Source organism: Phaethon lepturus, unplaced genomic scaffold, assembly GCF_000687285.1.
Source record: "Phaethon lepturus isolate BGI_N335 unplaced genomic scaffold, ASM68728v1 scaffold10908, whole genome shotgun sequence".
Lineage (NCBI taxonomy): Eukaryota > Metazoa > Chordata > Aves > Phaethontiformes > Phaethontidae > Phaethon > Phaethon lepturus.
Genome location: NW_010555542.1, coordinates 49,012 through 62,255, shown reverse-complemented (window position 1 = coordinate 62,255; position 13,244 = coordinate 49,012). Strand labels below are relative to the sequence as shown.

General features: G+C 36.2%; 1 protein-coding gene across 1 annotated transcript in view; it reads right to left on the bottom strand.

Annotated features, from left to right (window-relative positions):
- Positions 1–5,550: 5,550 nt before the first annotated feature.
- Positions 5,551–13,244, bottom strand: part of MAP3K1 (mitogen-activated protein kinase kinase kinase 1, E3 ubiquitin protein ligase) — a 21,027-nt gene continuing 13,333 nt past the window's right edge. Inside the window, exons 14-19 of the mRNA XM_010292193.1 lie at positions 12,183–12,346; positions 10,765–10,927; positions 9,161–9,292; positions 8,030–8,172; positions 7,451–7,582; positions 5,551–6,135 (exon numbers count right to left, since the gene is read on the bottom strand). Coding sequence (XP_010290495.1) covers positions 6,028–6,135; positions 7,451–7,582; positions 8,030–8,172; positions 9,161–9,292; positions 10,765–10,927; positions 12,183–12,346 — 842 coding nt within the window. The 3' untranslated portion in view covers positions 5,551–6,027. The remainder of the gene's footprint in view (positions 6,136–7,450; positions 7,583–8,029; positions 8,173–9,160; positions 9,293–10,764; positions 10,928–12,182; positions 12,347–13,244) is intronic.

The window sequence follows — 13,244 nt, the reverse complement described above, 5'->3', positions numbered from 1 at the left end:
ATTGGTCGGGGCAGCGGCGCCGCGCGGGGTGTCCTAACAAGCAATATCCATGAGATCAAACATCACTTCGGAGCATAAGTAACGAAAATTTTTAAGTAGCAGATGCCAACTCAATGTAACATTACTGTGCGCGTAAACACGCATGCGAAGGCCCATCAATTGTTCAACATTTAATTTTTTCTTACACTGACTTTTAAAAGAAATCAATTTTTAAAATGGCAGTTGATGTAGGTAGTAAAAAAAAAAAGCCTACATATTTATATAAAGTAAAACAAAGTACAAGGCAGTCTTCAGAACTGACTGAGCTGAGGGGGCTTCCTCAGGCCCAGAAGAGCAAGCCCTGCGCTCTGAGACCCCCTTTCCAAAATTACCCTGCGCCTGCCTCTAGTGATGCTTAAGATTGTTAGTGCCTCACATGATCCACGTCATAAAAAGAGCTGATCAATAGCCCAGAGCTGAAGCCTGTTACATTTCTGTCCAGAATTTTGACTAATATTTGGCCCTGGTGGCGAGGAGACATGAGTTGTGCTTTGCAGCATCATAAGCGACTGCCGCTTGAAAGGTGCAGCCCCCTTAGTGGTGTGAAACAGCCTGCAGCGTTTGCTGCAAACCCCACAAGCCAGGCAGACGGGATATCTTACAAATCATGAGCATTTATGACTCAAGTGCATCAGGGGGAGTGGGGCATAAGCTCTTTTGATGCCACATTCTACTATCAATTGTCTGTAAAATAAACAAAAAAATCTAGTGAAGAAAACAATTGCTTAGCAATTGATCTTAAAAAAAAATATAAAAGACCCCCAGTTCATTCATTACAAATCATTAAGTTAAGAGATATCAAGGTAATGTTATCATCTCCATGGACACTGTTCTCCCTTCTCTGCTGGAGTACCTACTTTCATAAAACTTTTATCTTTGGATGCTGCTCCTCATCTGCAGTTTCATTTAAAATGTGCCAGCGAAGTCAAAAGTTACTGGGAAAATGAGACAGGATGTGACAGCATGTGTCCTACTTTCTTAGGAAACGAGTTTAAAAAAATGTTATGCTGATAGTGTTTGAGAATTGTTTTTGGGGTGAACAGAGAAATCAAACCTCAAACAACTGTCAAGGCTTATACCCCTGTGTCTGCACCTGAACTCTTGCCAAGAGCGTGGGATTTTGTGAGACAGGCCCACCAAAGGAATGAAACAAACAGAATTAACTTCCTGTATCAAAGCCTTGCAAATACTTATAAATTGCCTTTTGATTTACTCCATATTCAATGTAATTCTATTGTTGGCCTTGCCTATCTCTTCCAAGAACAGGAACTGATTGATGATATATTGCAAACTGAAATAATTGAGGAAAATTAAAGGAAATTGCACAAGTGGCTGCCTCAAAATGCTTTCCTGCCATCTTCTGGTCTTTCTTGGTAGTGACAGGGAAGAAAGGTCTCAATTCACACCTTAAAATTCTGGATTTCAGCAGCTGTGTGCCATAACAAGAAAACAACATGCACGTTTGCCACAATATGCATATTGTGGCTCTTAAAAGCAAGACTGTCACATTCATAATTCAGCTCAGCAAGGAAGACTAAGGAATGAGAGAAAAGTTCGTAAGAGAAATGCAGCACCTTGGGAGGTAGGCAGAATGGGGTCAGAACAGCCATGCATCCAAGTTGCCCACTCAGATGATGACGAGGAAATACGTGGTTCTCATGACACTCCAACACGTCCTAGAAGCAATCGTCACCTTTCAACGAGAACTTACAAAGGTGAAACACTGTCAGACTTTAACCTATAGTACCTAACCGTGTCACATAGAACATGGAACATAACGTTATTCCCACCAGAGAAATCAAAATGGGCAAAGCTTACTGTTTGCCAGTGGAAGAACTAAACCTGCCCATTGCAAATAAAGACATTTGGTTCTGTATGCAGGTGTCTTTGACTTTTCCTGCCTACTGCTGGGAACTGGTGATCTCTGCCATCCCTTGTTCCTAAAAAGCAGACTGCAACATTGTAATTACCATGCAGTACTGTAAGATTCAGGAGTTCTATAGTAAATCAAAGAAAGGAAGATATATCGCACTCAATTTATCTTTTATTTAATTCTTGTCATATATTTTCCTTCTTGACATTTCAGATACATTTTTCTGATTTAAAAAAATCAGAATTTATCTGAAGATTTCTGCTGCCAGCTTTTGCTGGTGAATGGATATGTTCATATCTAGTTGTATACAATCACGTAAGTAACATAAGACTATAAAGAAAGTGATCCCTCAAAATGCAGGATGTCACCAAAAAGGCTATGGAACACTTGAACTTAATTTTCAACTATAGCAAAATCGATTAATTTGAAAAATAGCAAAAAAAAAAAACCCAGGAGAAAGACAAGCAACTGTAACAAGCCCTTGCTTTGCAGTACCAATTCAGATTGCCTCAATAAAGACAGGCTTATGTTTGCTACTTAAATCACAAGCAACAGAATAATTTCACTGAAAACAAAATAGCAGATTAGCTTCCAAGATACACCTTAACGGCTCCAGAACTGACCTAAGCAAATCAGCTCACCTGACTTGGCAGTTGTCCTGGTTTCAGCTGGGATAGAGTTAATTTTCTTCCTAGTAGCTGGTATAGTGCTGTGTTTTGGATTTGGGATGAAAATAATGTTGATAACTCACTGATGTTTAGTTGTTGCTGAGCAGTGCTTACACTGAGTCAAGGCCTTTTCAGCTTCCCACACTGCCCTGTCAGCAAGGAGGCGCAGGGGGGCACAAGAAGCTGGGATGGACACAGCTGACCTCAACCAACCAAAGAGATATTCCATACCATATGACATCATGCTGAACAATAAAACTGTGGGGAGTGGTAGTCACTGTTCAGCAACTGGCTGGGCATCAGTCAGCAGGTGGTGAGTGATTGCATCGTGCATCACTTGTTTTGTATATTCTTTTATCATTATTATTATTATCTTCCCTTCTTTTTCTGTCCTATTAAATTGTACTTATCTCAACCCACAAGTTTTAGCTTTTTTTCCAATTCTCTTCCCCCATCCCACTGTGGCAGGGAGTAAGCAAATGGCTGCGTGGTGTTTAGCTTCCTGCTAACCACAAGGTTTAACCTGGTTAAACCACAAGAGTAGTTAATAGTCACATTTGCAGTAATGAAAAATCTAGACATTTCATGTTTGATCTAAGGGCGTAAGCAAGTGAAGTTTATAGATACAGTGTTGTAAGAGAAGTTCCTAACTTTATCAATCAAAAAAAAATTTAGTGTTTGTTGCTGCCCTTTATCTAAGCGTTCATTATGTATACACTCAAGATCTATGTATATCAGCCAGTACTTGCTCATGTGTCATTTAATTATTAGAAACTAAGTCTTGCTATATCGAGCGTTGCAGCTGGCATTGTATATAAACAGTGAAGTGTACCAGAAATACTTTATTCACTGAAGGTGTTTACTATCAGCAAAGGACAAAATTTTTTCAAAAACTTTTATTTACTATAAAGACAAAAACCACCAAAATAGGTACAAATTATACTATATAAAATTGGTTCAATGGGGTAAAAACTTTTAATTAAAATATCTTGATATATTTAAAATAACAAAGGATACAATGAAGCCAAATTTCTTAACCCAGAGATTTCTGTAAAATTTGCTTGCACAGTAAGGTGCTAATAGAAGTTAGCCCTTAAGCCCTGGAAGTCTTAGGAATCAGTCACATAGCAAATATAATTTCATTGTGAAAGTGAACTTTGGTAGAAGAAACTCTATAGGACACCTGAGGTAGTAGAAACTGGAATAAACAGCAGTAGACGTTATTTACAACTTAAGTACCAAATAACATTAAGAACACAAAAAATAATTACACAATACAATTTTCAGTCCAGCTTTGATCCAAAGAAAATAAGAATATTACATCACATCTGCATTTTAAAAACACCACAATTACCAGCAAGCTGAGGGAAATGCAAACAAACTCAAACAAATGCATTTGGACACCTAGAGGCAGTTTGAGTTTGAAATGTGGTAGGCATAGTGATCTACAAAGTAATACTGATTAGCTGAGGTTCATCAGTTTATACAGTTTACATTTCTGCCAGAAACAGTATTAATCTGACAACTGATCTTCCAGTACATGAATTGGCAAGAGTGCATCCTTAAAGCTTGCACATAAGAAAGACTTAGAAACAATCTTATTAGAATGAGAAATTCTAAAGTGGTAAAAAAAAAAGTCAAGTACAAAACAGTTAGAGCTACCAAACTTCACATTTCAATATTATCTTTTTAACTCTTCAAAGTCTGCCAATCTTCCAAAACAAAGGAATGTAAAATTTCCAAAAGAAACATATTCACAACTAATGACACTGCTTCTTTTATTAGTATGAGCACTATCATTCTTGTAAACTTATCTTTAAGATGTTTTACTTCCAATTGGTATTGTACATTTTTAATGTACCATAGCTTATTTAGTTTGTCCTGAGTCTTTGAAAATAACCAATTCTATTTCAGTCCAACAATCCAACTGGCATCTGAAGAGTTAAAACATGAACAGTATTTTTTTCAAATAGATTAAACACAATCAGTATTCGATTAAAAAAGATCCCCATCTTAAAAAAAGCAAAAGAAAAGCTGCCGTTTTCCTTCAGAATTACATGCATCAGAATCTAAAAACCTGCCTTTAAAATTATTTTAAAAACCTGTTTTAAAAAAAACACACCTGCTAAAAAACATAGTTTGCACTACAGGTGGAAGCTTTACTTCACATTTTACTTTATCTTGCTTTTCAAGTCCAAGTTTGTTTCTTGTTAAAATAAATACCTTTCTTATGGTAATATTTTTAACATTTTCAAATTAAATTATCACTAATGGCTACAGTAAATAGATGATGTATGACAGAAGGAAAACAGCAGGTAAAACTTATCAATAAAGAACGTGACCTCAGTTTTGTTACACAAAGAATGAGACTTCTCATAGTTGGCACCTGCTCCCACTGAAGTACAGGACAAAGTCTCCCATAAACTCTAATGGGAACTGGGTTTGGCGCCTTTAACATGAAACTTCTCTACACGATTTTCCAGAAGAAACTGCTATATGAAAAGAAGGCTCAACAACTTTTAGCATGATTCAGAATAGGTTGTTTTATACAGAACAATCTTTTTTTTGTTTTGTTTTGTTTTTTTAAATAACCTATACTGTCAGAGCCTTCAACACTGCCCTGAAGATGGCATTTTATTTTATTACAGATTTCCAACAAATCTGTTTTAAAAAAAACTCTTGTGTCAGCAAGGTATTCCATGACACAGCTTGCATCTTTTTCTAAAGACTATTTTAAAAGATCCCCTTTTCCTGAAAGTTAAAAATACAATAAAAACAAACTTTAATTTCAAAAGAAATTACATGGCCAGCAGTAAATGCACAGTCAACCGCAACTGCCTGCTCTTACTTTAAGAAAGGCAAAATGTTTTTTTAAAGTATCTATCAATGTTTTGATTTGTTACTCAGAGAACTTCATGTAATTAAAAGGAACAAATACAGAAGTTCCTTTTAACCACTGCTGAAAACTCACTAATTGCAGAACCCTCTGCTTACATCTACATGATGTGAAATAGAACAGTGATTGCTATATTAAAATAGATCCTGAGCCCCTCAGCTGCTAATATTGCTGAAAAAGTGCTCCAAATAAAATAAAAATCACTTATCTGCTAAATAATCATGCGGATTTAAGGAAAAATGCTTTTGTGTTCACATAGAGCCAGATGTTTGAAAAGGCACAGTTTACAAATCTTTGCACAAGTTGTGAAATGTTGCATACTGAGCTTAAGCAAAGATCTTGATTTGTCAATCACATACTTAGGTAGGGTCCTCCACTGGCCTTAAGTCCTTGATGTATCTACCATTAAGGCCAGCAGAATAATACAATTTGCTGTGCTTAACTGCACTGCAAGATAGTTATATATTCAGTAGCATCTTCTTCAGTATATCAGCTTTATACACAAGTAGCTACCATGTAGTACGGAAGACTGGGTGTTTCAGCAGCTCCCTTTATGGGGGTCTGTCCTGAGGTTGAAGTTCTAAACACCGAAGAGTCACATCTTTCAAGCCAGGAGACAGATGTGTAGGGATTGATGGAGCAGTAGTTGCACTAGCAATCTGAACAAAGGGAAAGTAACTTTTTAGAAGTCAGTGATTCTTAAGTCCCCTCTCCTACCCCAAAAACCTTTTACAAGCTGATCATTTTCAGCTTTATCAGCTCTCCACTTAGCATATTTCCTACTGCAGTTTGAAGATCACATTATGCTTCCATTTTATAAAATGGGTCTTAAGTTGCCCTTATGCCTATTGCCTTTCACAGTCTGCCTCTCTCCTTGTCCTTTTCTTTGTGTTTCCTTCTTACAGCAAGATTCTGCAGTGACCACCTGCTGAGCAGGCCATAAGAAAAGCTCGTATGGCATATGTATGAGTATTCTTTAGTCTACTGGTTGCCATCACTATTAACTGGCATAAGCCAACATGGAGATATATTAAGCTGAGCGATGTTACATTGTGATATTTTAAGCTGAGTATACTCCCTTCCATTGTCTTTCCTTTATTTCTGCTACAACCCCAAAGGGCAATCTTTCTCAGCTAGATGCAGATCACTCCCAACCAAATTAATTTTAATCTTCTCTAGATCAAATTAAGCAAGATGATTGAGAACACTAGAGTGGCACACACAGAACCAAGACAATTACATCTCTTATCACAAGTGATTTGTACTTAATTAGAACTTATTTGCATACTGCTGTGCTCATTCTGTTTTGTGGAAACACTTCCTTCACTCATGTTAGTGACAATGCTAATAATCACTTTCTTCACTTGCAGCTGTGTATTCTTCATTCATGTCTACAGTTCAGCTAGACTTTTAGAATTAAATACACCTAATTGATTTTAGTAAGAAACATGAATGCCAAAATGGATTACCTAGAAAAGGGAGGGGCAATATTCATATGTAGCATGCCATATGGTAAGTATCTTTCAGCAAAATTTGAACATGGAACATAATTTTTTTTTTACCAAAGGGCATTCCCCACTATGAAATATGAACACACACATAAATGTTTTATGGTAGAAAAAACTTATTTTGCTCATGTATTTTACAGGATTGTAAGAAAGAGTTCAAATCCTGATCTTCTGCCTAGAGTCAAGATCAACTCTATTCCCCAATTTTTTTTTTAGCCTGTTACACTATGTATTTGTATATTAGAACAAGAGCTTTTTCTGCATATTATTGTGTTGGTAGCCTTTTTTTTTTTTTTTTCAACAAGCAAGTATGATTATGTTGGTATCAGTATTGATTTTGTACTAACAGCTCCAATATAAAGAGCTGTTGCAACAACCCCTACTACTTGTGTACTTTTCTAAGATTCACATTGCTGTATATGAAATTAGTCAGCATCTTTCGTAGTATATTGGAGCAACACCTCACCTTAAATATAAGAGCAAGATGATTGGAGTGTTTCTCTGCATTCCAGGGAGGTTTAGCACAAGCCATTTCTATAACAACACACCCAACACTCCACACGTCACAGCTCCTACCATATTGCTGACCTCTCAGAACCTGAAGAGACAGACAGATCAAAGGTCAGATTATCCACTTCAAAGCCTCTTAATTTAAGTAATTTACATTAACAAAAATCAACCACCCAAGTGCATTCTGATTAATGTTTCAGGTTGAGAAAGTGATCAATGATACAAATGCTGTAAGATTTATACAGCTATAGGGAGCTAGTAAATAAAATGCCTGATCAAGGGGCAAGGCAAAGTAACTTGCATTAATTAGCTTTTGACCAAATGGTCATTTGGGCTTTAGTAACAATATCTTGTAACAAACTACATAAAACAACTTTGACAGCGAGAAAGAAATGTCATTATCACTATGTTGGAATCAGGTACATTTAAAACATATTTGAAGCACTTACAGCAATTTTTTGTTATTTGGCTGTATGAATTAGCTTAAAGAGTTCAAACAAACTTCTTGAAGTAACTTCCAAAACTGGTTTCTTACCTCTGGTGCCATAAATGCAATAGTTCCCAACAACTGTCCCTGAAACTCCCCAGCACCAGTTCCTTTTGATGCCAACCTGGCTGCAGCTCCAAAATCAGCAATTCTTAATCTATGACCTGTGCTGTCAATTAGCAAATTGGCACCTGTCAACAGCATAATAAAAATACTGCTAGTTGGCTTTCTATTAAAGGCAAAAGGATGAACAAACACTCTACTCCCTCCACTTCAAAACTATAAATAGGTTGACGTTCCCCAACCTCAATATCAAGAAAATCTAAAAATCAAGGACAAAGTCTAATTATGTCACTTTTCTGTTATGCCTGGATGATACTGCACACAGCTTGAGGCTGTCCAAGAAGTTCAGAGAAGCAAGCAAACTTTCAAAGTAGGGCAAACACAGGATTCTGGAACAATGCCTGGAGACAGAATAACGAAAGAAAATGGTGACCTAAAGCCCTAAAGGTTTTCATTGCCTGCAGCTCCCTGTGAAATTTAAACTTATTTCATCCTTAAACAACTTTGAGTTGTCTTGAAGAGAATTACAGAGCAATTGAAACTTCCTATTTTAAGAAAAACTAAAGACAAGTATTTACCATCACTATATTGCTACTTATCTGGATATCTCTTCAGTTCATGGACAGCTATAGTGACATTAAAGGGAAAAGTTTAGTAAGACTGGGATTTCCCAATAAAGTCCACATTTTGCTCAAACACAGTACAAGTGCATTTATGTTCAGTTAGGTTGAAAGAAGAAAATTCATCACAATATTCCTGTATGTTAGAAACATGACCTCTGTCCTGGTTTGTTCACATATTTTACTATCATTTCAATGTAAACATTTACATTAATTTAACTAGCAATCTTCATAGATATATGGCAGCTTCATATTTTAGTTGAACACATTGAGAAAAACAATTTTTCTAAACTATTGGCACAGGTAGCAAATATTCCCAAGCATGCTCTGAACATTCTGATTAATTTCAGTAATTAAAGTTCTTAAGAATGATCAGACAAACCCAACAGAAATACCACTCTTGAGATGGTATCTGAGCAGAGCAATAGGTCTCAAGTCAAAATAGATGCTAGTTTCTGAATATTCCTTTTTGAAAGACATTCTAAGTAATTCTCACCTTTAACATCCCTATGGATTATCTGATTCTCATGGAGGTAAGAAAGGCCACGTAACAATTGTTCTGTGTAATTAATAATAACGGATTCTTTGAAGGCTCCATATTTACTTAACAAATGAGCAACTGAACCCCCTAGAAGATAAAAAAATAAATTTTTTCAAAACCTCTATTTTATATTAGTAGAATGCAGCATTGCATCCTAAAATTGGGACTTTGTATTCCTAATTTATAACTAGATTTCTGCCCCCATCCCCCCAAAACACATTCAAAAGTTTAACAGGCAAAAAATAATGTACTTGGTTAATTAATTACTTTCTACCTGGAACTACACATTAAAGACCTAAGACTTCATGCTTCCTAATAACTTTATACTTCATTAAAAATATGTACAAATCCCTTTGTGTACAAAGTACTGTTGCTGATAAAAAAAATACACATTTATCCACATTTTGCATTAACCTTTAGGCAGCAGAACACTAGCTTTCTTTGGGGCAATAGATATGCGCAGCCTCCAGTAGGCATTCCTTCTGAGGATCTTAATTTAATTTTGTTACCATCCAAGTACCAATATATAGAAGCAAGTAGGTAAGCAAGAAGAAGCAGTATCTTTCTCTGTTTTTCAAAATTGGTATATAGATCCTCAAGATACTGGATCTCCATTGTGCCTCTCGAAGTATTCCAATACAAATTGGGCTTGAATGAGGTAAAGACAATTCCTGACATTTCATCATCTAAGTAATACTGTTTCAGAAAAATTATAGGAAAACACCCTTAGAAAAACACCCTTAGTTTTGAGAAAATATTTTCTGCACTACTGCTTTTCTTGTTAGCATGCCAGTATTGCTAAGTGATTTCGGACAAAGAACTTGTGTTAGGGTGCAATGCTTTCTTTTTTAAGAAATAAGGATATCTTAAACACCAAATCTGGTCTTGGTAACTGGATGGCAACAAGATATAATCCCATCCATAAAATAAAGCTTTCTTAAAACAAATACTTTCCTGTCCTTGCTCTATACAATGAAGTCACTATTTGTTACTAAATTACCTCTTAATATAGTTAAGATTTGAATGTTTTCCCTGAATCATCCTGCTTACTACCTATTATTAGAAGTTTACTTGAAGTCCTTGATGCCTTTGCATATCACCTCACACTATTTTAATGAAAATTCTCGGGAAAAAAACAAGTGACAGGTATTCCAAACTTTCTAGCAAAGTTATTTTTAATGATAACTTAAAGTCACTCAGGTACATTGAAAATACAACTGTTTGATGTATTTCCAACTGAAATGCCTGTCTCTCAAAGTTTTTAACTTTGTATAGTTTCAGAAATTGAGGAAAAAGTAGTTTAATTTTTGTTCAGGGCTTCCAACTGCTTTAACTGTATGACAGATTAGGTATGGTAAATTCCAAATCAAAAAAAGGATGCACTGGTAAGAATATTGCTACAACCACCAAAACTGTTCTGTAAGTAGACCTTCACACTGTTTACCAACAGCAATGAAAATACAAATTTGCAAACTGAAGTGATGCAAAATGCAGTATGAAACTACATAGTTCAAGACTCAAGTGATATTTTCATTTTCTTTGTCATAGTAGTTGTTTACCTGCCATCCATTCAATAAAGAGGTTATAGTTGCTCTTCTCACATGTAGCACCCAACATTCGAATAATGTTAGGATGGTTCAGATGACTCATCATCCTTATTTCTTCTCTCAGTGCTTCAACTACCTCTTCTTGCTCAGACGATGTGTTCCTGACATATGTCACCTGTTTTGAAATACGGTACTCAGACTTACCTTAGATAATTACCAGTCCTGTAACCCCCCTCCCTCCACTTCAGTACAGTAATAAGAATGGATGGTTTTCCATCCCTTTTCACCATCTGGAAATAGCAAGTATATTTTTTTTGTTATCTCAAGCCCCTTCAACTGAGAACATCTCTCCATGTGAGACAGCATAAAAGTTAAGAGTGGTCTTCTGGGGAAATACCAACAAAATTCTCTCCAAGTATAGAGTGAGGAAATTTCCCCTCTTCACTCTCATCTGCTTAAACTAGGAAATTTTTTTTTTTTCCAGATGTTGAAGAGAAGGAAGAAAAATAAGTCTTGAAATGGGATTCTGGCAGTGTTGTTTCTTACAATTTTTAGCAGTTTAACCATACTGTGTCATAATTAAATCTCTTATGCCAGAAATTTGGCGGTGGGGGAAGGGTGGAGCAGATCAGAAGTCCTGTAATGGAACTGGAGCCAACCTCAGCTCTGATCCATACCAAATCTGAAATAATGCTATGCAGCAGAGAACTTCTCCTGGGCATCAAAATCATCACCATCTCTCCAGAAGAAGCCTCAGGGACTGCATGGACAGTCCTACCCTTTCACAAGCAAGAGAGTTTCAAAGGATCACTGATTCTGACCTAGGGGACCTTGTGTGAAACACTTACATCTAGAACCTACAAAAATCTTGAGTGAAGCATGTGCATTTGGGCCTCTTTTCTTAGTCACACATCTGTAGCTATTAATTTAAATATTAAAAATACTCATCTCAAAGTTGGCTGTTGGATCAGAGGAAACAAGCATTAAACTACACTTCCTCCTCTTTGAATCGTTTTAGGAAAAAAATCTTGACAAGTAAGGGGAAACTACTTTTAATAACTACCTTGCAAATACGGCATTTATTTGGAATCAAGAGGTCTGGGTTCCATTCCTAAATCTGTCACTGAGTTATGAACTTGATAAAAGTAAAAATGCATCTGAAGAACTATGAAAGAAATGGGCATGTATATATAAAAAAGTACTGTATTTTTAATTTTCAGGAGAAGTGAAAAACCTGAAAATATTATATTACTACCAGGCACATAAAGAGTTTTTGTTATGTATTATGTGAGAACACATGACAGGGAGCAGAGGAAGCAAGGAACACAAGAAGTCTGTGAGAGCAAAGTGCTTTTTTATTTCATATTCCAAAGAAATACTGAAAAAGAAACACAATATACTCAAGAAAGTGAAGTATTTGAAGTATTTACCTGTTTTACAGCCATTAGTGTCCCTGTTCCTACATCTTGAGCTTGGTAACAGGAAGAGAAAGCTCCAAGACCAATTTGCTGACCTTTAAGCCATTCTGCATCTTCTCTGTAATGGTGTTTTGCTTTGGTATGTCCAGGCAGGGTTTCTGGTGTCTGCAAATTAAATTCCAAATCAATTCCATGTTCACTAGCATGCATCTGACACTCTGGAAGGTTATGAAATATCCAAGCTTATATGCCTCTCCTCTCCCTTACAGTTCTTTGTAATGCATTTTATATGTATTTCAGCTGAGACCAGAACACCAGTGTACTCCGTAACCCACATATTCCTACTGTATGTATGAAGAGAGAAGGGTCTCCATGTTACTACCCAAAGGTGAAAGGCAAGATTTGAGGACACAAATTTTGCTATTCCTGATCTCATGCCTAGTTAAGGTTTTAGTTAGCACCTATAGTAAACACAACCAAAATCATGTTGTTTTCTACTTAATTTATTTCTCCCATTTTATGTTTCACATGTTGTTATATCATGCAGAGGATCAGAAATAAAGCACTCCTTTCTCTATTCTTATTTCTTGTGCTTTTGTCTCTTTGCAAACAAATATGGTTTTTCTGACTTCTAAAGTATCTCACATCTTCTCTCTCAAGATGTGCCGACAAGATCTCTTCCAACTCTGTCTTTTCTTTCAGAAACTAATCTGGGTTTGTACAATTGCCTTCAAAGTAAATCAGTACTAAGCCTCAATACAGTTCTACTCCTGCTTAAAAACTTTGTTCTTATTTCCTGTTTCCCCCACTTTTACACTTCCTTCTTTGTCATTTTAAAGGTTGGTACATGACATGTACATTTCTCTTCCAAATACTTTCTCCAGATTTGTTAATAAACATGGAATGTTTCTGTTAGCACCCTAAACTGGCAGACCATTTATGCTTCAACTCCTAGGAAAGGGTATTGAGTACCTTTGTGTTTTATATAGCTTTGGAAACATAACAGCACTGCTTTATAAATTCAGTGAACCTCAGCCGAGACTTAGGCTAAATTCCCATGTGTATACTTACATC